The sequence below is a fragment of the Colobus angolensis genome, unplaced genomic scaffold (genome assembly GCF_000951035.1).
Source record: "Colobus angolensis palliatus isolate OR3802 unplaced genomic scaffold, Cang.pa_1.0 Scaffold26, whole genome shotgun sequence".
Taxonomy (NCBI): domain Eukaryota; kingdom Metazoa; phylum Chordata; class Mammalia; order Primates; family Cercopithecidae; genus Colobus; species Colobus angolensis.
In genome coordinates this window covers 13,663,746-13,685,807 of record NW_012115821.1, presented here as the reverse complement: position 1 = coordinate 13,685,807, position 22,062 = coordinate 13,663,746, and the positions used below count along the sequence as shown (strand labels likewise).

General features: G+C 49.4%; 1 protein-coding gene across 5 annotated transcripts in view; it reads right to left on the bottom strand.

Moving 5' to 3' along the window:
* The window catches only part of FAM107A (family with sequence similarity 107, member A), a 72,288-nt gene that overhangs the window by 8,624 nt on the left and 41,602 nt on the right, over window positions 1-22,062 (bottom strand). For 2 of the 5 annotated variants that reach the window (XM_011947212.1, XM_011947211.1), the window contains exon 1: window positions 4,277-4,732. Coding sequence is in view for 2 of the 5 variants with exons in the window: in XM_011947209.1 (XP_011802599.1) it covers window positions 13,829-13,907 (79 nt within the window). In the remaining 3 variants the exon portion in view is untranslated. Of the gene's footprint in view, window positions 1-4,276; window positions 4,733-13,828; window positions 14,085-16,156; window positions 16,221-22,062 lie in introns of those variants that run through there. The other 3 variants (XM_011947208.1, XM_011947209.1, XM_011947210.1) reach the window with 3 other exon arrangements.

Genomic DNA, 22,062 nt, shown 5'->3' with positions numbered 1-22,062 from the left:
ATGATTTGCTCCAGGCCTTTTTTTTTTCTTTAAATGAATTAAATCAGCAGTGAGCTGTGGATGAAGGTGTTTCCCTGAGGCCAGGCTGGTGTGGTGGGTGAGGCAGGAACCCTGAAGGATGTGGCTGGTGCCTTCGCTCAGGGCTGCAGGGAAAAACCATTGCCTTTGCCACTCAGGGAGCTGAACCCCAGCAAACAATCCCTGTGAGAGCCTTGTATACATCTATGAGGGGTGGGATGAGGAGGGCTTCTGGGGACCCCCAGGACTTAGAAACATGAGCCAGCCTTCCTACCTTTTAATTTATTTAACCGGGGTCTCTGGGCAGAAGAACCTCACACAGGTCCTGTTATGAAAGAGACTACTCAACGAAGCACAGGTGCCAGGCCAAGAAAATCCAGGCTGTCTTGAGTGGTCAGCTGGGCCTCCTGAGGCAGAGGACTGGGGTTGTTCCCAAGGCTGCTGAGCATCCCAAGAGATCCAAGACTCTGGGGTCCATCTGGGGAGTGGCCATGGAGGGGCTAAGAGGGGAAGTGGGCATTAGACAGGTCCTCTCTGGAAAGAAAAGGGTGAACACCCAGGAGAAGAGCTAGCAGGGAGAGGGAGGAGCAGGCCAATCATGAAGGAGAAAGGTAACTGGCTTGTCTGTATTCTTTATGGCTGTCAAAGAAATACAGGAGGAAGCAGAAGGATAAGGAGGCTGAAGTCATTCAGACCTGGATTTGAATGTCAGCTCTGTCTGTGCCTTCCTACCCTCTGGAGCTGGAGCCTGGAAACTAGAGCCTTTGGACCAAATCCCACAGCCCTGGGACACACCACGCCCACTTATTGTCTATGGCTGTTTCCCACTGAACAGCAGAGTTGAGATGGGACAGATGCTTTTGATCTGGTGTTTCCTCATCTGCAAAATGAGCATTATGTTAGAATCCTTCTCTATGAAGTTGTGGTATCATAAACGAGGTGATACTTGCAAGGTGCTTGGCAAATGCCTAGTATAGAGTTGAGCACTTGGCGCTGGCTACCAGGGCTGCCACATACAACAGGCCGGTTGTGTACCTCACAGCAGCAAGTCCTCAACTCCTGTAGATTAAACTGTGAATGGTGCCCCTGGAATGGCAGTGTGACCACCCTGTTAGCTGCTATTAACAATCACTATTAATAAATCCCATTCCTAGTCCTAGATGGAGCCTTCTCATCCTCAGAAACTGCACTGGTTAAATCAGTGGATCTTGACCTTGGCTGCATATTGGCATCACCACAGGAAGTTTCAAAAATTCCAGTGCCCACCACAGGGATTCTGATTTAATTGGCTTTGGGGGTGGCTTGGCCTTGGGGATTTTTAAAAGCTTCCTAGGTGATTCCTAGAGTCAGCCAACTTTGCAAACCATGGAGTTAACCCAAAACACAAACTTATTTGCTTCGGCCCTGAAGGATCTCAGCTGACTGTATTTGGCCTGGTTATTGTGAGCAAATCTGATTAAGGTCACAGTTCTTAGCAGCTGTGTGACCTTGGGATATTCTCTAACCTCTGGGATGCTCCTCTGTAGAATTGTGATGCTGTGAAGATTGGATGAGCTAAAGAGCTGGGCATGAGGTGGGGGCCACCAGTAGGCGACAGCTACTAAGTGTCTTGCATGACTATAGGACGGGCAAATAATTCTCAATATGCAGACTGTGGGACGGATGTTGTTTTTCATGGGGTGGGGATAATAAGAGATCTGAGGAAAGATTGGGAGCCCCTTGCTTGATTCCTCCCTGGTTTTGTTGGTGACTCAAGAGGTCCCAGAGCTCCTCGCCAGAGGCTCCACAGGACGTTGGCCCCACACCAGGCAAGGCTCAGTGGAGATCTCTGCTGCTCCCAGGGAGAGGGCACAGGGCCACTGGGGCATGCATGGCTAACGCAGGGTGGTAGATTTGAAACCAAACACTGGTGCCCCCAGCCACAGGAGAGAGTAAGGAGAGACAGAAGGAGAGCTGCACTGATGGAGTCTCAGGGCCCAGTTCGTCTTGACAATAGCCATACCCCATTCTGTCTAAGGCCTCAGCGTCCCTTCCACTTGCCTCTCCACTGTTCTGGTAGTCCTATTTCTGTCTTTGATGGCATCAGTTGTAACAAATGACACATGAGCCAGTAAAGCAATGGTTAAAGCAGATGTTTTAGTGGAGATAGACTGGGTTTGATTCATGGTGGTAACCCTTCCCAGCTGTGTTACCTTGGGTAAGTAGCTTAACCTCTCTTAGCCTCTATACAGCAAGGAGAACAGCCTATTCACAGAGCCATTTGGAGGATGAAGTGATACAATGGCACAATGTGCTTAGCCCAGCGCCTGGCAGAGTGATGCTCACCAAAGACAAACCACGGTACTTTTGTCCTGAAGAAATCCCGTGGTCACCTCTCGAATTTGATCTGGATCTCTAAATCACCCTCAGAGGCAGCCAGTGGCACTCCGTTTTATAGATGAGAAAACTAAGGTTCAGAGAGGCCAAGCTACTTGTCTCAAGATACACAGAGAGTAAGCACCAAAGCCAGGACCTTGGACACCAAATTCAGTGCTCTTTCTATCTCTCCACTGTCTTCAAGGTGCAAAATGTCTTTTAGTTGACAAAGCAGGGTTATGTCCCTTTTCTCTCTCTAGATAGTCAAGAAACCCCAATGAAGAGGCTGTGTGAGCCCATTTTATAGATGAGAACATGGAGGCCTGCTAACTTGAGGACTAATAGCCTGTGTGAAATACAGACTCTCACTGGGGAGACCCCGCCTGGCCCCAGCAGCTTTGGGCTTAAGCTAGAATCCACAGGCCTGTCTGGCCTCAGGCTGGTCTCTGTTTAGGAGAGGACCAGCTGTTGGCCTTCCCTCCTCTGTCCCCACTTCCTTATTACTGTTCACACTGCTGAGTTCAGAACACATTCAGGACCCTCTTGGTTCAGCATTTAATGGGATGGCAGGCAGAAGAGAAGAGAGGCTTTCAAAATAACGACTGGCAAACAAAAAAGAGGCATTCAGTAAAAGTGACAAGCATGGTCACTGGATTTCCTGACCCTCCTGGCTTTTTTCCTGTCCATGGGGAAAGTGCCTAATTGTATTTCACTGGCCAGCAGCCAAAGAACAGTGTATCTGGGAGCCACCTCCAGATATCTCAGCAGCCTCTGGTCGATGCTCGGAAGCCCCCAGCAGAGCCACTTGTCCATTTGGATGCAATGACTCAGGGCTGACTTCCTGAACATTTTGCCTTGGGTCCGTTGTAACTTCCTACCTTGGGAGAATGTTGGGTAGGCATTTAGGATTTTGAATCAATTAAATAGCAGAGTCCAGGGCTAGACATGGAGGGTCCTTAGCAAGGTTAGTGGACAGCATTGTGCAGTTGAACTGGAACAAGCATCAGCAGACCTGGAATCCCTGCTGGCTCATTAGTGGCACGATGCCAGCCACTTTACCTGACAGATGCCTCTGCAGGGAAAATTCCAGCAGGTACTTACCACCAACAGAGCTAAGAGGGCCACTTAGGATCTAAGTCACCCAGAGATGCAGGGGTGGGGGCTGCCTTGAAGCTCGAAGCCACTTGAGTTTGGTAGCAGTTTCGAAAAGTGACACACCCAGTCTTACAGCTCTCGATTTCCGGCCCAATCTCAGACTCGCCTTGTATTGCAAAGTCCTAAAGCCAAATTCACCAGAAAGGCAGGCCCTTCACACGTGAACCTGCATGCACTGTGTGCCGTGCACTGTGCTAAGCACCTAGCGGCCGTATCTCATGAAATATGAAATTCTGACGACAGACTGAGAAGGTGGGTACTGTCATTATCCTCTTTTTACAGTCAAGGAAACTGAAGTTCAGGGAAGTCATCTGATTTCCCCAAATCACACAGCCGGTGAAAGAAAGAGCTCGAAGCCGAGCCAAGCTCTGACGCTGAAACCTGTGTTCTGTCGGTTGTGCCGAGAATGAAACCCCCATACTGTGTGATAGTTGACTTAGGTGAGGCTATATCATGCATTAATTCAGATTCACCTGAGGATGCAGCAGAAAAAGATCAACAAGAATGCAGGGCTATGCCTAGGGGCTCACTTCTTTGTCTCCTATCCTTTTCCGAAACCCAGGGTGCCGGGAGGCATCTCCCGTATCATTTTACAGATGCTGGGACATAGCCCAGGTACCTAAACTTAAAGCACTCAGGTCCACTGACAGCTCACTTCAGTGCACAGGGTCTGCCCTCCTTCCCTTCCACCTCCTCCCGAACAGCACCGCGCTCGACAGCAGGGGAAACAGAACAGAGATGGTCTTACTTCTCGGGTTGAGTCCTTGGGAAGGGAAGGCAGGAGCTGTTGCTGGGTTCCTCACTCCACTGGGAAGTCCCAGACTAGCAAGGAAGGCTGCCTCTAGAGGGCGGTTCTTAAACCCCTGGGAACGGGAGGCTGCTGAAATGTGCCAACAAGTGAGACAGCCTTTGCATTCCTGTTTATTCTGGTATCAATAAAAAGGAACTGTTACTATAGTAACAGATATTTCACTTGGTGCACGGCCACTTCCACGATGCGGAACATCATGTCCAAGCCACACGCTTGAGAGGCACAAATAAATACCCATTTTGTCAGATTGATGAGGAATAAGAAACACGCCAAGCTTTGTTCTGAGCAAGGCAGCTCACGTAAAGGAATTTCCCTTGTTTTTTATGGGAGGGTCAGGCAAGAGTGGATTCCAGCACTTCCCCATGGGAGGGGAGGCCAAGCTTCCTGCGGCAGTGGTGTGGATTCTTCAGGAGAAAGTGGCTCTGGGGGGAAAGGGGTGGGGTGTAAAGGGAGGGGAAACTGCTCAGCATTGGGTCAGTTCTTGATTATCCACGAATGGGTCAGAAACTCTGTACACAGCGTTTTCCTGATACCCCGAACATCATCGGCACTTCACAGAGGAGCCAACGGGAGAGTGTAGGAGAGGGGAAGCACGGTGTCTGGGTCTCAGCAGGCTCATGTGTTGGCCCTGGCTCCAGCACCAGGCCCTTCAGCAGCCACTCAGCGTCCCTGCGTCTTGGTTTCTGTGTTTGTCAAACGTGGAGCACACCAGGGTGGCTGGGAGATGACATGGATGAGATGACATTAGTAAAGCACACAGTCAAAGCTCAGCATATGGGACTTTTCTCCAAGAGAGACCTGGACTCTATGTGAACTGAGGCCAGAGCCCAGCATGGTGCATTTTGCCTGGCAGAATATGTGTTCCATAAGTAGTGGCTCAAAGAATGAACGTGTGAATGTAAAATATAAAAGTAGGCCAGGAATGGTGGCTTACACCTGTAATTCCAGCACTTTGGGAGGCTGAGGCAGGCAGATCACTTGAGGTCAGAAGTTTGAGACCAGCCTAGCCAACATGGTAAAACCCTGTCTCTGCTAAAAATACAAAAATTAGCCAGGCGTGGTGGCACACACCTGTAATCCCAGCTACCCGGGAGGCTGAGGCAGGAGAATCGCTTGAACTTGGGAGGCGGAGTTTGCAGTGAGCCAAGACTGGGCCACTGCCCTCCAACCTGGGTGATGGAGCAACACTGTCTCAGAAAAACCCAAAAAACAAACAAACAAACAAAAAAAACCAAGAAAAGTAAAAAATGTATGTAGATCCTTAAGGCCAGCCTTGGGTGCTTATGGATAATGGAGGCATTCTTCTAATTTCAGAATCAACTTTCATTCGAAAAGCTAGAAGTGTCATCCTAGTCCCCTACTGAGGAAGCTGGGGTCTACCAGTTAGACCGGGCCTCCACCCCAGCTTTACTTTCTCATGGAGTCTTGGTTGGCTGGAAGGCGATGAGGCCTAGGACGTGCATCACAGGCAAATGGAGGCATTAACAATGCAACCTTGTGTCTTCTTAGGCCTATATTATTTGTGCATTTAACAAACATTTATTTAGTTCCTACTGTGTTCCTGGCACTGTTCTAAGTGCTGGGGGTACCATGTGAATGACACAGGTAATATCCCTGCCATCAGGGAACCTACCTTCAAGGGGGATACCCAGTAAAGAAGGAGACACTCAGGATGACGTCAGGCAGTGAGGAATGCCGTGATGAACACAAGGCTGGGTGAGGTGAAAGGGGGTGGTGTTTTAGGGTAGCTGAATCACAAGGAGTCAGCTGTGTGAAGTCTGTATACATGGGAGAGTCTTTGTCGGGTAGGAAGAGCCAGTGGAAAGGCCCAGGCTGGGTGGATCCTGGTGTGATGTAAAGGCAGGCTGGGCGCCATCTTGGGAGCGAGGGAGGTGAGAGACGGGTGGAGTGGGAGGGACAGGGCAGGCATGTCCAGGGAGTCTTGGCCACGCTGACCATTCTCGAACCACTTAAACTTAGAGGGTCCCAAATTCTTGGATATAAACAATTTTCTGGAAACAATGTGTGGTCCTTTTTGTTTCTTCTTCCCCAGTTCTGCATTTCTTGAGGCACTTTGACTGGTAGCCCCCTCAGCCTCCCACCCTGCTCTGCCTTAACTTCCCCAAACTCTCATGGTAGAAGAGGACAGCTAGATTCTTGTTCAAACCACTCTTTGCTGACCCTGGTTCCTTGCACACATTGTCCTGCTCTGCAAAGAAGTATTTTGAGTATGTCCTAGGGTCTTTGGTGGCTCAAATGAACCAATCCCAGTGCCTTCTAACAGCTGGAGAGTAAGAAGGATCCTGGAGCGGGGGAACTTCTGACAGCTCCTGCTCATCCCTGGAGAAGACAGAAGCCTGTTAGCCGTTACACTCCAGAGGAACACGCACCTGACAGCCAAGGAGAACTGGGCAGTAGTCCTTGGATGTTGGGCATCATTTTCCCTGGGCAGTTGGGAGTCACTGTGCTTCTCCCACAAAAACTCTTTTCACAGTCCAACTTGCACACAAACCCATCAGACTGCTAGCCCCAGGGCAGGGGCCTACTATCTTCCTGTCCCAGTACTGAGGGGCTCGATAACTATTGTTAACCTGAAGACACCGAAAACCTTGACAGTGCTGAGCTTGTTACAGCACCATCTTGCTGTGTGTCCATGTGCAGGTGCAACTGTACGTGAGATCAGCGGCTAACAACCACCCTTTCCCAGGCCACACTCCGTAAGTAAGAGACTATGCTACACCCCGAGATGAGATGCAGCCAATAAACCTGTCTATGTATTGACCTGAAAAAGATGTCTTCTACATATTCAATGAAAAATCATATACAGTAGGATCTCTTTTCTTTTCAAGATAAAAAAAAGTTGGTATATACATAAAGAACCAGTGTGGAGGCAAATACACTAATCTGTTAGCAAAGGTCAACTCTAGATCAATGTATCTCAAATATTATTACTAGATGTCATTTGAAATGAGTGCTAAAAATGCTCTTGCCTAGATCCTCGGAACCGCTGAGGGAGGAACCTAGGAATCTGGATTTTTTTTTTTTTTTTTTTTGAGACAGAGTGTTACTCTGTTACCCAGGATGAGTGCAATGGTGCCATAATGGCTCACTGCAGCCTTGACCTCCTGGGATCAAGCGAGCCTCCCACCTCAGTCTCCCAAGTAGCTGAGACTACAGACACATGCCACCACACCCGGCTAATTTTTTATTTTTCGTAGAAATGAGATCTCACTGTGTTGCCCAGGCTGGTCTTGAACTCTTGGCCTCAAGTGTTCCTCCTGCTTCAGCCTCCCAAAGTGCTAGAATCACAGGCATGAAGCCACCATGAAATCTGGATTTTTAACATACCCCTCTGGGGGTTCATTTATATTAAAGAGTTTGAGGAGCATTGTTCTACATTGTAAAATTACAGGCCCTTCTCCTTTGTCACTACATTTCTGTAATGTTTGTGGCGTTTAAAAAAAAAAGGCCCAAGCATATATTACTTTTGTTATCAGAAAAAGACTCTAAGCATTAAAAATGCAAGAAAGAGCAACCTTTCCCAAACAACTGTAGTTAGTTAGGAATCACATCTAGCTCAGTTATGTCTATCCGAATATAGGAAAACAGAGGCCCTCTGAACAAACAAGCCTTTGAGGCGTTTACTCCAGGTAATTGTGTAATTCAAGCCCCAGCCACTGTCTCCTGCATCCTTCTGTGTGGTTTTCCCTGGAGGTCTTCCTATTCTTCCAAAAGGAAGGACTCAGGGAAGCCAGGGGCCTGGGGATCTGCATACTTGCTCAGCCCCCTGGTGTGCTGGGGCATTGAAGGGGAAGCCCAGGGGCTGGGCACACCCCTCCCTGTCCTCTCTCCCATCCCTTTCTAACTCTGATTTCTTGGGAACCAGAGGAACCCAAAGGAAGGGCGACAGGGAAGACCAGAGGAGGCAGTCCTGACAGAGAGGTGGAGAATTTTCCTGCATCTATAATGGGCTGGGCTGCAGTGTGCAGAAAATAACCTCCCCAAACAGCTTTTCTTTCATTTTGGCCCCTTTCTCCAAGCCCATGGGCACCTAGAAGAGCGTATCTGGGCCCACAAACATCAAACAAGAAGTTTCCATGGCAACTTAAAACTTCCTCCTCAGCCCTGTATTCAGTCTAAATCTCCAAGGCCCCTTTTCAAGGCCTCAGTGGGGTTTCTGAGCAGCCACCCACAAAACAGCCCGAGGATTAAACTGTGCCCCCCGCCTTTCAAACATGCTCTGCTGAAAGGACTCGGGGTGGGGGGAGAAGAAGCTGTACTGGCAGAAAGAACCTGTCATGGGATCCGTGGAGAGATTATAAAAGGAATGAGAGTCGCTTTTACAACAAGTTTGAACCGGGAAGAATTTACCCAGTCGAGGGATTTCAAGCGTGAAAGCAGGAAAGTGTGAGGGGGTGGGGATGAACTTAGAGTCTTGTTTCTCAAAGCTGGCTCTCCACCCAGCTGCAATTAGACATGGTTAATTTGGTCTCTTAGCTGCAGAAGGACCCCCGGGTACCTCCATCCCCAGTACATTTTAATTCCCTTGTAATCAGACAAGAAGCATAGTGAGTGAATCTATGGATGGTGAGAGGATGTGAGAGGGAGCATGTGTGCGTGTGTGTCTGTTTCTGTGTGTGTGTGTGTGTGTGTGTGTGTGCGCCCGCGCGCAGAAGAACCTGGGCAGACCACAGCTGTCAAACCAAGCAAACTTCATGATTCCTGGCAGCATAGTTGCTAGATGTACCAAATAAAAATGCCACACATCCAAGTTAAATTTGAATTTCTAATGAGCACCAAATAACTTTTTAGTATATTCCATGAAATAGCTGGAACACGCTTACACTAAAATATGATTTGTTGTTTCTCTAAGATTCAGATGGAACTGAGTGCCCTATATTTTATCTGGCAGCCCTACCTGGCAGAGGCAGGGGTGGAGGCTGCGTCTGTCCCTTTGGCTGCAGAGGAGAAGTATAGTTGCTGATGCGCACAGGCACCCGGGGAGGTGCCTTTTGGTCCATAGTGCAGAGAGATAATTTCCTCCCTTTCAGGAACATGACCTGAGCTCCAGGTGGGATGCAGGTAACGCCCCTCAGGTAGACTTGAACTACTGGACTGTATTGCCTTCCAGGCATGGCCAAACAGGAATTATTCCACAGAGGTGACCCTTCTAACCCTGTGATTAAGAGCACGGACTCTGGTGCCAACCCAGACCCCAGTGCATTGCTGGACAACTAGGCGACCTTCACCTCTCTGTTTCCTCCTCCCTAAAATGGGGCAGACATGTTTTTGAGGAACCAAGGAGTTATGTTCTGGAGAGCCCTTCACATTGTGGCTGCCGCAGAGTCAGAGTCAGGGTTCTGTAAGTGGTAACTATTATTTTCATAACTCACTTAAGAGCATTCAAGTTTTTTTTTTGTTGTTGTTTTTTTGAGACAGAGTCTTGCTCTGTTGCCAGGCTGGAGGGCCGTGGTGCAATCTCGGCTCACTGCAACCTCTGCCTCCCGGGTTCAAGTGATTCTCCCATCTCAGCCTCCTGAGTAACTGGCATTACAGGCACCTGCCATCACGCCTAGCTAATTTTTGTATTTTTGGTAGAGACGGAGTTTCACTATGTTGGCCAGGCTGGTCTCGAGCACCTGACCTCAAGTGATCTACCTGCCTTGGCCTCCCAAAGTGTTGGGATTACAGGCGTGAGCCACTGTGCCCGGCTGAGCATTCAAGATTTTCATCCAACTGAAAAAAGTGGAATTAAAGACTAGAGTCAGAACAATCTCTACAGTGTAAAACACACACACACACTATGCATAGCAAGGATTGGAAGGAGACATTTCCAAATGTTACCTGTGGCCGCCTGTGTTAGTGGGATTATGTGTTAGGCCTCCTCCTCTTTAGTCTCATTTTCTTGAAGTATCTATGGTGAGCATGTCTTACTCTAATATTAAGACATTATTTTAGCCGGGCATGGTGGCTCATGCCTGTAATCCCAGCACTTTGGGAGGCCAAGGTGGGCAGATCACCTCAGGTCAGGAGTTCGAGACCAGCCTGACCAATATGGTGAAATTCTGTCTCTACTAAAAATACAAAATTAGCTGGGCATGGTAGCAGGTGCCTGTAATCCCAGTTACTCAGGAGGTTGAGGCAGGAGAGTTGCTTGAACCCAGGAGGCAGAGGTTGCAGTGAGCCGAGGTCATGCCATTGCACTTCAGCCTGGGCAACAAGAGCAAAACTCTGTCTCAGAAAAAAAAAGAAAATAAAAGAAATTATTTTGAAATACTTTGGGATAAACATTTTTCTTTTTCTTTTCCTTTTTTTTTTTTTTGAGACAGGGTTTTGCTTTGTTGCCCAGGCTGGAGTGCAGTGGAGCAAACACAGCTCATGGCAGCCTCAACTCTCTGGGCTCAAGTGATCCTCCCACCTTAGCCTCCTGAGTAGCTAGGACCACAGGCATGCACCACCACGCTGGGCTAATTTTTAAAAATGTTTATAGAGATGAGCTCTCATGATTTTGCCCAGGCTGGTCTCAAACTCCCAGCCTCAAGGCATGAGTCACCCAGTGTTATATTATCTGCTGTATGACTTGAGGCTACTGTTAATGAAAACAGCCTCTATTTTGGGTCTGAATCTGTAATGTCCTCCTTGGGGGCTTCTCAAGGAAAGGAAGCCCACCCCTTCACCACATGGCCAAATTGGCTCCTTACTCCCATTCTCACTTCCTGCTGCTCCCTGTGTGGAGCAGCCAGAGAGTGGGCCCAGAGGCACACGGCCCTGGTTTGAATCTCAGCTTCACTCCCGATGAGTTGTATGACCTTAGACAAGTCATGTTACCATCTGAGCCTTGGTTTCCTCATGTTTCCAATAGCGGTTACCATTACTCTGCTCCCTGAGAGGAGGGGCAGATCTGTTTTATTTATAAATACATCCCTTCACCTTGGAAACAGAGGCCAGTAAATATTAGCTGGATGAATAAACGAATGAAGGGAGTTGATGAGATAGCAGATGTACAGCAGAGATGGGGTGACCGTGAGTGACTAACAATTATGAACCATTATTGTGACTATGATCAGAAGGTGTGCAGACTTTGGCATGGATGGACCACAATTTGAATGTGTTTTCTACCTCTTTGTGGGGTAGAAAATGTTCCTTAGCGGACCACGGGCAAGGCGCTTAAGCTCTCTGAACCTCAGTCTCCTTATCTCTTAAATGGAGATAACAACTGGCAGTGTCCTTGTGAGGCAGGAGAATAGGGTCTGGAGGCAGGGAACACAAGGCCGCTTCACGGTGACTTCTCAGAACAGAACGAAATCAAGTGGAAACACTTCGGCTATGACAGGAAATATCCTCTCCATTTACATAGGGAGTGCACTCAGTAAATGACTATATAACTTCACTTCGTCCTCTTCGTCTACATAGGACGTACACCAAGTAACCGATGGAAACCTCTAGAGGGTATTTAAACCCCAGAAAATTCTGTAACGGGGCTCTTGAGGCCCCATGCTCGGCCCCCCTCCCGCCCTGTGGAGTGTACTTTCATTTTCAATACATCTTTGCTTTTGTTTATTCTTTCCTTGCTTTGTTTGTGCGTTTTGTCCAATTCTTTGTTCAAGACGCCAAGAACCTGGACACTGTCAAAGGGTAACACTTGTAGGGTGGTGGAGGGAAGGAGCCAGGGCAGCCTGCGCAGCGGATACTAAGTGCTCGCCAGTGCAGCCTCCGTCCCTTTTCCCAGGCACCGCTCCCTTCCTGCTCCTTACCCAGCAGGCGTGCAGCCCCTGGAACCACTCCTACGTGTCTGCTATTCTGCGTGGGTTGATAGCTAAGAGGTGACGGGGAACACAAGGCCTTCAGATTAGGGAGACCCCCTCCGCAGCTTTGTGAAACAATCGAGAACTGGGTGGGGACACTTAGGGTGGCGTGCTTTGCGGGGAAATCGCCGGAGCAGGGATTTGAAATCAGATTCGTCTGATGATAAAGCTTCTCCCTCTCTGCCTGCCCCGCCTCAGCCGGATTTGAGACCCTCCTTTAGGAAGGCGCCGCCAGTCCTGAAGTTGGGCCAGTTCTTGCTTTGGGACTTGGAGAACTGTGGCTCCAGTAACTGGGTGGCGGGATCTCCCCGAGGCGGGGCCTAAGCGAGAGGGGCGAGCAGTTCCAGACCTGGGCGCGCGGGGCGCGGGGACAGGCACCGCCGCTGCAGACGCGGCAGCTGGTTTGCCTCGCGCTTTTGGCTCCACAGGGGTCGGCGGGCAGGCACACGGGTAGCGCCAGCTCCTTGCCCAAGGCAGAGGGTAGCTGGCCCGTGAGTCCAAGTCCCTTGACGCTTTGTAATCACGGAGCCGCACCGTGCAGGATCCCGGCACGAGACAGCGTTTCACTTCCTCCAAACGTCTCTCTCCAAGGATACTCCGGAAGGAAATACCCCAAATGCTTACTGGGGCTTTGCTTTCTCTTGTTTCCCCCTACATCCCTGTATTCTCCGAATTATTTGGACACTGGTCATACATTACGTTAACTTCATTTTTCTAAATAAAAAGGCCTCCTTTACCTGAGTAGAAAAGCAACACGTGCTTACTGCAAACAAGCAAACAAAAAGATGGAAGAGAAAAAGCATCTGTCATGCAATCCCCAGCCTTAGGAAATAAAACCACCCTGTGTTTCCTTCCAAATCGTTGCATGCACACATATAGAAAGGCAGTTGCTCTCATAGCTCTGCTTTCCCTTCTCCTCCCCTCCTATGTCATGCCTCACTGGACAGCAGACCTCCTTCAACCTTGCTGCCAGGCTCCTGCTTCTTTATGCCCCTTTGCCTGCTACTCGGTCGTGCCCATTTTCCTCTCTCCTGGCCCAAACCTGCCGCGTCTACAGCCGCCTTCGCGCACTTGTGTGAGTCTCTGTTTAAGGGATCAGCCAGGAGGTGGAATCGCACAGGACTTCTGTAGTCAAGAAACTGTGTGCGCGTGTTCTCACACATAGGAAGAAAACAATGTATGTCATAGATCCCCAAAAGGATGAATGCAGGAAGAGTGGAAGGAACAAAGGAAGGAAAGAAAGGCGGAAAGGAGGAAGGAAGAAAAAAAAGAAAAGTAATTAAAAAGAATGACGGGAGGATCGTTTGAGCCCAGGAGTTAGAGACCAGCCTGGACAGCACTAGAGAGACCCCGTCTCTACAAAAAATTTAAAAAATTAGCCGGGTGTGATGGTGCGCACCTGTGGTCTCAGCTACTCAGGAGGCTGAGGCGGGAGGATCGCTTGAGCCCAGGAGTTGGAAGCTGCAGTGAGCTACGATTGCACCACTGCACTCCAGCCTGGTAGAGAGAACGAGACCCTGTCACAGACAAACAAGCAAGCAAAAAGAATGACGTAAGGTTAGGAAAGAAGCAGAGCAAGGAAGCAGAGGCGCCCAGCGGCGGGCTGACCAGGGATTGAGCGCCGTGCACCGCCGAGCCCTCCTCGCGCTCTTCCCGCGGCGAGGGTGGCGTTGCTCCCACTTACCCGACCTGAGCAGCACAGCCCGGTAGAGTCCGGTGGCGTCCGAGGGCCCCCGGGCCCACTCGCCCAGCCTCTGCGCCATGCCGCGCGTCTCCTACTGCAGAGCCAGCACTGCGGGTCCCAGGAGCGCACAGCAAGAGCGTAGTCCGGGGCCCAAGCGCCTCCGCGACGGTGACGCGGCTCCAAGGCCCAAACCCCGCCGAGGGTCAGGTTACGGCGGCGGCCGGAGGGGCGGGCGAGGAGATGCCGCCGGGGGAAGGAGGCGGGCAGAGGCCAGGGCAGGTGTCCGCGCCCAGGTAGCAGGCAGGGCGCAGGTGAACGTCTGCAGTGAGGACTCCTAGCCCCGAGGTTCCAGGGCCGAGGCCAGAACACAGTGTCCTGACTTTCAGCCTCGGTCTCCAGCCTACTCTTCTCCTTTCTTTGGCTGCCGGCCTCGTTGATGTTACCAGCATGGGGTTCTGAAGCGCCATACCTGGGATTAGGTCCCATCACCACCATTTAGTAGCTGTGTGACCCCACGATTTAGTTACCTAACCTCGCAGAAACTCAGTTTCCTCATCTGTAAAATGGGAATAACCAGAGTACTTTCCTCACACGGTTGTGAGGTTAATCAACTTTGTGTGTGTGTGTAGCCCATAACAGAGGCTGGTGCAGAACAAACACTATACAGTATATACTGGTACTTTAAAACATGTCCCAAATATCGTGGGGTGGGTGGCACTGAGAGGCAGGGTCTTCGCTGGGTGCGAAGGCTGAGGGCGGAGGTCTATGGAACTCCACCAGACTGCTTTCTCTGGCTTTGTGGAGTGTCTGTAACAATCAGAGATGAGTGGGCCAACCAGGTCTAAAGGTGGGAGGTGCCAAGCTCACCAGGGGGCTTCAGGAGATACAAGAAGCTGGCAATTTTGAGGATCTATTCTGTGTCTGGTGCTAAGTTTCTTCTAAAACAAAAACTCATGTTAATTGTGTGCTTCATGTTCTGTTTCATTTAATCTTCATAATCCTATGAAGCAGGGTCTATTAACATTGCAAATGAGAGAAAATGGAGACTCAGAGGGGTGATGCAACTTCTCTGAAGTTACACAGTGTGGGGCTGGGATGCGTGAATGCCGGTGGTCTGACTACAGACCTTGGCCACCTGCTCCTTTTCCTTTCTGTTATCTCATTCACTCGTCACAACAGCTCTGAAGGGTGGGATTCCCTCTAGTTTACAGGTGAGGTCTTTGAGACTCAGGGAGGTGAGGTGGCTTGCCCGTGTGTGCACAACCAAGACCCAATCCAGTTCTCTGCCCACAAAACTTGTGCCCCTGAAATCTAGTGACTCCTGGAGCTGTCCAGGGTACTGGATGGCCTCTGTTCAAGACTGTGTCTGAAAGGGTCAGGGAATCTTGAGCTGGCTGTTGGGGTCTCGGCTGCCTGTTACCAGTCTTGGTACCTTCAAGGCCAACTGTTGGCCAAGCTCTCTTTGGTTGCCCCATGGCCACTGCCCAGACCCAGCTTCTGCTCTGACTCAGGGGTCCTGTATCTCTCTGCTCCCCAGACACCATCCAGTGTCCTGAAGGTCCATCTGCCACACCCCAGACACCAGTCAGGGGCCCAAGGTGACACTTGATCTTTGGGGGCCTCACTGGTTGGTCAGATTGATTGTGTCTGTCATCAACAACCCGCCTTCAGGAGTGCCAGGCATGATTCCAGATATTTGGTGTTCACTACCTTATATCCTTTCTTCAGAGGATGAAATTATATCCAATTTACAGTTCACCTGATTTAATCCACTCGATAGCTCTTTGATCAAGCTATGGTTCTTTCTTTCTTCTTTCTTTCTTTCTTTCTTTCTTTCTTTTTTTAGATGGCTCACCACGACCTCCACCTCCTGGGTCAAGCTATTCTCCTGCCTCAGCCTCCTGAGTAGCTGGGATTACAGGTGCGTGCCACCACACCCAGCTAATTTTGTATTTTAGTAATTATGTTGGCCAGGCTGGTCTCGAACTCCTGACCTCAGGTGATCCACCTGCCCTGGCCTCCCAAAGTGCTGGGATTACAGGCATGAGTCACTATGCCTGGCTTCAAGCAATGGTTATGCCCCTTTTACAGTTGAGGAAATAAGGCTCAAGTGACGTGCTCAGGATCACATAATGAGTTGGTAGTGGAGCCAGAATTTGAACCCAGATGGTGCTAGACCTTTTGCTGCAAGGGGGAAACCAAACCAGCTGTGGAGCAAAGTGGGACGTGGGACTCAGGGAAATTGCGGCTATGGGATGTGCTTTTGTGGAGCATGTTGAAGGGATGGACTCTGGCCACACCTAGGAATTCTAGGTGGGTCTGACTTACCTGAGCCATTTCGTCTCTGCTTCTCATTTTCACTATGAAATCTGGCCTGAGGAGAGTATGTTTTCTGTAAACAGAAAGAAAGTAGGTGGAGGTGAGGACCCTTGGTTCTTTGGCAGAGGGAGGGGTGATGGGATATTCACAATGTATCTGAGTCTTTTGACCACTGAAGGCACTGGTCAGGGTCAAAGTCCTCTCCAGAGAAAGAAATTATCATCGTCTTTGGAATGGATGTATGTGTGTGTATGTGTGTGTGCCCATGTGTGTATTTAGGAGACACATGTTCTTTTTTAAAAAATAAACTTTATTATTTTTAAAAATAGTTTTAGATTTAGGGAAAAGTTAAGAAGATAGTACAGTTATCTTATACCCCATACCCAGTTTCCCTGTTATTAACACCTTATATGTATGCAGCTGTACATGTGAGTTGTATGGTACATTTGTTACAATTAATAGACCATATTGATGCATTATTACTAACTAAAGTTTATACTTTATTCAGATTTCCCGAGTTTTTACCTAATGTCTCTTTTCTGTTCCAGAATCCCTCCAGAATACTACGTGACATTCAGTCATCATGTCCCCTCTGGCTGCTTTGGCTGTGACAATTTCTCAGACTTTCCTTGTTTTGGATGACTCGCACAATTTCTAAGAGCCCTGAGACCCATGTTCTTTTAGGTCAAACTCATGCCCATGCCGTTCCTTCAGCCTGGACTGCCTTCTTCCTACCCTCCTGGCAAAGTCCTCATTCTTCAGGGGTCAAGTCAGAAGGCTCCAGGACTTGGTCCTTAGGGCCAGTTCTCGGACATCTTCTCTTGTCTCTACACTCTCAGGGCTTTAAAGAGAACTCTAAGCCAACGTTCCCCTAATGTACTATATACTTTCAATCTAGACTATGCTTCTGAGCTTTGACCTTGTCCAATCAGCTACTTGACATCTTCACTTGAAAGTCTAATAAGCACCTGAAACTCACCATGGCCCAAACAGAACTCTTGACACCCAAGCCTCCAACCTGTGCTTCCCCTGTTTCCCCCATCTCAGCATATGGTTCTACTCTGACCCTGTTGCTCAGACCAGGAGCCTGGGAGTCTTCCTTGCCCTGTCTTCCTGCAACCTCACAGTCGTCTGATCTCCCAGACCTGGTAAGTCCACCTTCTAGTGAATTTCTGGAGTCCATCCACTTCTCCCAGACCTCCATGCCACCACCCTAGCCTGGGTACCACTGAATACCAACAGTAAATTGTTTTCTGTATTAGTCAGTTTTCACACTGCTATAAAGATGCTGCCCGAGACTGGGTAATTTATAAACAAAGAGGTTTAACTGGCTCACAGTTCCAAATGGCTGGAGAGGCTCCAGGAAACTTTTTTTTTTTTTTTTTTTGAGGCGGAGTCTCGCTCTGTCACCCAGACTGGAGTGCAGTGGCCGGATCTCAGCTCACTGCAAGCTCCGCCTTCCAGGTTCCCGCCATTCTCCTGCCTCAGCCTCCCAAGTAGCTGGGACCACAGGCGCCCGCCACCTCGCCCGGCTAGTTTTTGTATTTTTAGTAGAGACGGGGTTTCACCGTGTTAGCCAGGATGGTCTCGATCTCCTGACCTCGTGATCCACCCGTCTCGGCCTCCCAAAGTGCTGGGATTACAGGCTTGAGCCACCGCACCCGGCGAGGCTCCAGGAAACTTACAATTATGGTGAAAAGTGAAGGGGAAGTAAGGAACATTTTAAGCGGCAGCAGGAGAGACAGAGAGAGAGCATGTGCAAGGAAGTGCCACACTTTAAAGCCATCAGCTCTTGTGAGAACTCACTCACTGTCACGAGAACAGCATGGGGGAATCTGCCCCCATGACCTAAACACCTCCCACTAGGTCCCTCCCTCGACATGTGGGGATTACAATTTGAGATGAGATTTGGGTGGGGACACAGAGCCAAACCATATCACTCTCCTTCAAGTCGTTCTCCACAAAGACTCAAGTGTGAGCTATTAAAGCATAACTCAGATCCTGATTCTGTCTTCCTTGGAACCCTTCTGCGTCATGTCTTCCCTTTGCACTGGGGACTCAAACCCACATGCCTTCCCCAGGCCTACAAGGCCTCTGCAGCCTGGCCCCTTCCTGCCAGCCTCTCAAATTCCATCTGTTTGTTCCTTCCACTGTGCAAGGGCCTGGATGCCTTAGTAAATACAACAAAGGTCCCTGTCCTTGCAGCATTCACATTCACATTCTAGCGTGGGAGAGAGACAATAATCATGATGAATAAGCAAGGTAGACAGTGTGGAAGGAGACCAGAGAGACTTGGGGAAAAAGGAAGTGTAGAGGAGGGAAAAGGGGTGGCTGGTGGCAAGTGGGGACCACCTGTGGTCATAAGTAGATGCTCAGATGGATCTCAGTGGGAAGAAGAAACATGGACAAAGGCTTGAAAGAAGCTGGGAGTTAGCCAAGTGGACATCCTGGGGCAGAGTCAGCAGTTACTGCAAAGGTTCTGAGCTGGGCTGTGCCTGGCATATTCAGGGGCAGCAAGGAGGTCAGGGTGGCTGAAGTGGAGGGAACACAGGGGCAGTCACATGAGAGAAGATCAGTGAGGAGACAGGGGCCAACTTCCCCCACGCCTCATGCTCCAACCACTGAGAACTCTCTGGGTTCCCTGAAAGTCATGGCTTCTCTCACCTGCCAGCTTCTGCAGGAACTATTCCCTTCACCTGGGAAGCTCCCCATTCTGCCTGGCTCACTCCTTCTCATCCTTTAGGTCTTGGCAGAAGTGCTACTTCCTCAGGGAGGTCCCCCTCAACCATGTGCTTCCGTAGCACCCAGACTTCTCCTATGTTAATACTTCCCACTGAATTATGACTCTTTCAGCCCTGCTTCCTTCACCACACTGGACTTGCCTTGAAAAGGGATTGGGTCCTATTCATAGCTGTCTCCCCAGGGCCCAGCCTGGAGCTGTGCTTGGAGGGGACACTCAATAAAGATTTATTGAGGGAATGAATGAATCAGTGAATGAGGGAATGCAGCCACATAAAGGCCACTGCACTGTATGAGAAAGTGGGTAATTTCCCAGAGAGTGAGTCAGGGCCAGAATCAGTGAGGGAGGCCTCAGCTGTGGCCTGCTCAGGGATGATCAGGGCAAACAGAATTGCCTGGGGTCGTGTTGTTTCCCCTGGGGGTTCCAATTTTGAACTCCACCACCAAGGAGGGGATGGAAGAGGGAGAGGGAGAGTGTTTGTGGTTTGAAGTATCTTTTGTGCTTTTTTTTTTTTTTTTTTTTGAGACAGAGTCTCGCTCATCGCCCAGGCTGGAATGCAGTGGCACGATCTCAACTCACTGCAAGCTCCACCTCCCGGGTTCACGCCATTCTCCTGCCTCAGCCTCCCGAGTAGCTGGGACTACAGGCGCCCACCACCACATCTGGCTAATTTTTTGTATTTTTAGTAGAGACGGGGTTTCACCATGTTAGCCAGGATGGTCTCGATCTCCTGACCTCGTGATCCGCCCACCTTGGCTTCTCAAAATGCTGGGATTACAGGTGTGAGCCACCGCGCCTGGCCTCTTTTGTGTTTTTAAATGAAAGGATTAAGGAAACAAGTAACCTCATCTGTGGAAGAAAATTTCAGGACATAGAAAAAGGACCCAGTCTAGAGAGTCCAGAGGGGATCTGAGCTGCTGCTCATCTGTCTCCACACAGACCTGGGAAGGTGGACTGGGTCCCAGGGCAACATTAGCGTCACAAAGCCAGAATTTCAGAAGGAGCAGCTCCCAGAAGTGGAGTTCAAAGAAATGTCGCTTGCCACAGGGATTTGCCCCTGCCCAGAACTGGCAAATTGACTTTACTCACATGCCCTGAGTCAGGAAACTAAAATACCTCTTGGTCTGGGTAGACACTTTCACTGGATTGGTAGAGGCCTTTCCCACAGGGTCTGAGAAGGCCACCTCTGTCATTTCTTCCCTTCTGTCAGACATAATTCCTTGGTTTGGCCTTCCCACCTCTATGCAGTCTGATAACGGACCGGCCTTTATTAGTCAAATCACCCAAGCAGTTTCTCAGACTCTTGGTATTCAGTGGAATCTTCGTACCCCTTACCGTCCTCAATCTTCAGGAAGGGTAGAACGGACTAATGGTCTTTTAAGGACACACCTCACCAATCTCAGCCTCCAACTTAAAAAGGACTGGACAGTACTTTTACCTCTTGCCCTTCTCAGAATTAGAGCCTGTCCTCAAGATGCTAGCCAGGGTATAGTCCATTTGAACATGTATATGGACGCACTTTCTTGCTTGGCCCCAACCTTGTCCCAGATACCAGCCCTCCAGGCGACTATCTTCCAGGCCTCCAGCAGGCTAGACAGGAAATTCGCCAAGATGCTAATCTTCTATTGCCTACTCCAGATTCCCAGCCATATGAAGACACCCAAGCTGGATGATCAGTTCTTGTTAAGAATCTGACCCCTCAAACTCTACAACCTGGATGGACTGGACCCTACTTAGTCATCTATAGTATCCCAACTGCCGTCCGCCTGCTGGACCCTCCCCATTGGGTTCACCATTCCAGAATAAAGCTGTGTCCATCGGACAGCCAGCCTGATCTCTCCTCTTCCTCTTGGAAGTCACGAGTACTCTTCCCTACTTCCCTTAAACTCACTCGCATTTCTGAAGAGCAGTAATAACCTTTATGAGCCTAATATATCCCTTCATTCTATTAGGTCTATTCATTCTTTTTTTTTTTTTTGAGATAGAGTCTTGCTCTGTCGCCCAGGCTGGAGTGCAGTGGCCAGATCTCAGCTCACTGCAAGCTCCACCTCCCAGGTTTACGCCATTCTCCTGCCTCAGCCTCCCGTGTAGCTGGGACTACAGGCGCCCGCCACCTTGCCCGGCTAGTTTTTTTTTGTTTGTTTGTTTTGTTTTTTTTTTAGTAGAGATGGCGTTTCACCGGGTTAGCCAGGACGATCTCGATCTCCTGACCTCGTGATCCGCCTGTCTCGGCCTCCCAAAGTGCTGGGATTACAGGCTTGAGCCACCGCGCCCGGCCAGGTCTATTCATTCTTACACTACTTTTTGCAACAGGCCTTTACGCAGTCACCTCCACTACTTGGACTGCATCCCAAAAACTTGTCATCCCTACTATCTTCTGTCTAGTCATATTCCTATTCACCATTCTCAACTACTCATAAATGCCCTGCCCTTGTTTACACTGCCAGTTTACACTTTTCCTCCAAACCATCATAACTGATATATCCTGGTTTTACCTCAAACAGCCACCCTTAACTCTCTCTTGGAGTGGATAAAAGATCGTCAGTGGCAAGGTACACTCCAATTCTTCTATCCTGATGAAGTCTTTTTTTTTTTTTTTTTACTTTTCTACTCACTCTTATCCTTGCCCCCATTCTCCAGTTACTCTCTACCCCTCCCTAATTACCTCCAACATACTATCAATCTCACTGACTCCCTCCTTGCCATTTCTAATCCCTCCTTAGCGAACAATTGCTGGCTTTGCATTTCCCTTTCTTCCTGCTCTTACACAGCCGTCCCTGCTCTACAGGCCGACTGGACTACCTCTCCCTCTCCCTGCACCTGCGAACCTTCTTTAATAGCCCTCATCTTTACCCACCTGAGGAACTTCTTTACTTTCTAGACTTCCTAGATTTGGTGAGAACTCCCCAGACATTTTGCACCAACAAGCTGCCACACTTCTCTGCGTCTACTTACGGCACCTTTCTCCTTATGTCAATTCCACCCCCCCGACCCCCATATTTGGACTCCTCACAACACAAACTACTATCCCTGTTGCCGTTCCTTTGTGCATCTCTCAGCAAAGATCCACCGGAATTACCCTGGGTAACCTTTCACCTTCTCTATGCTCCTTCCCTCTTCATTACCAAAACCATTACACACATTACCAAAACCATTAGGGCTTTTTTTTTTTTTT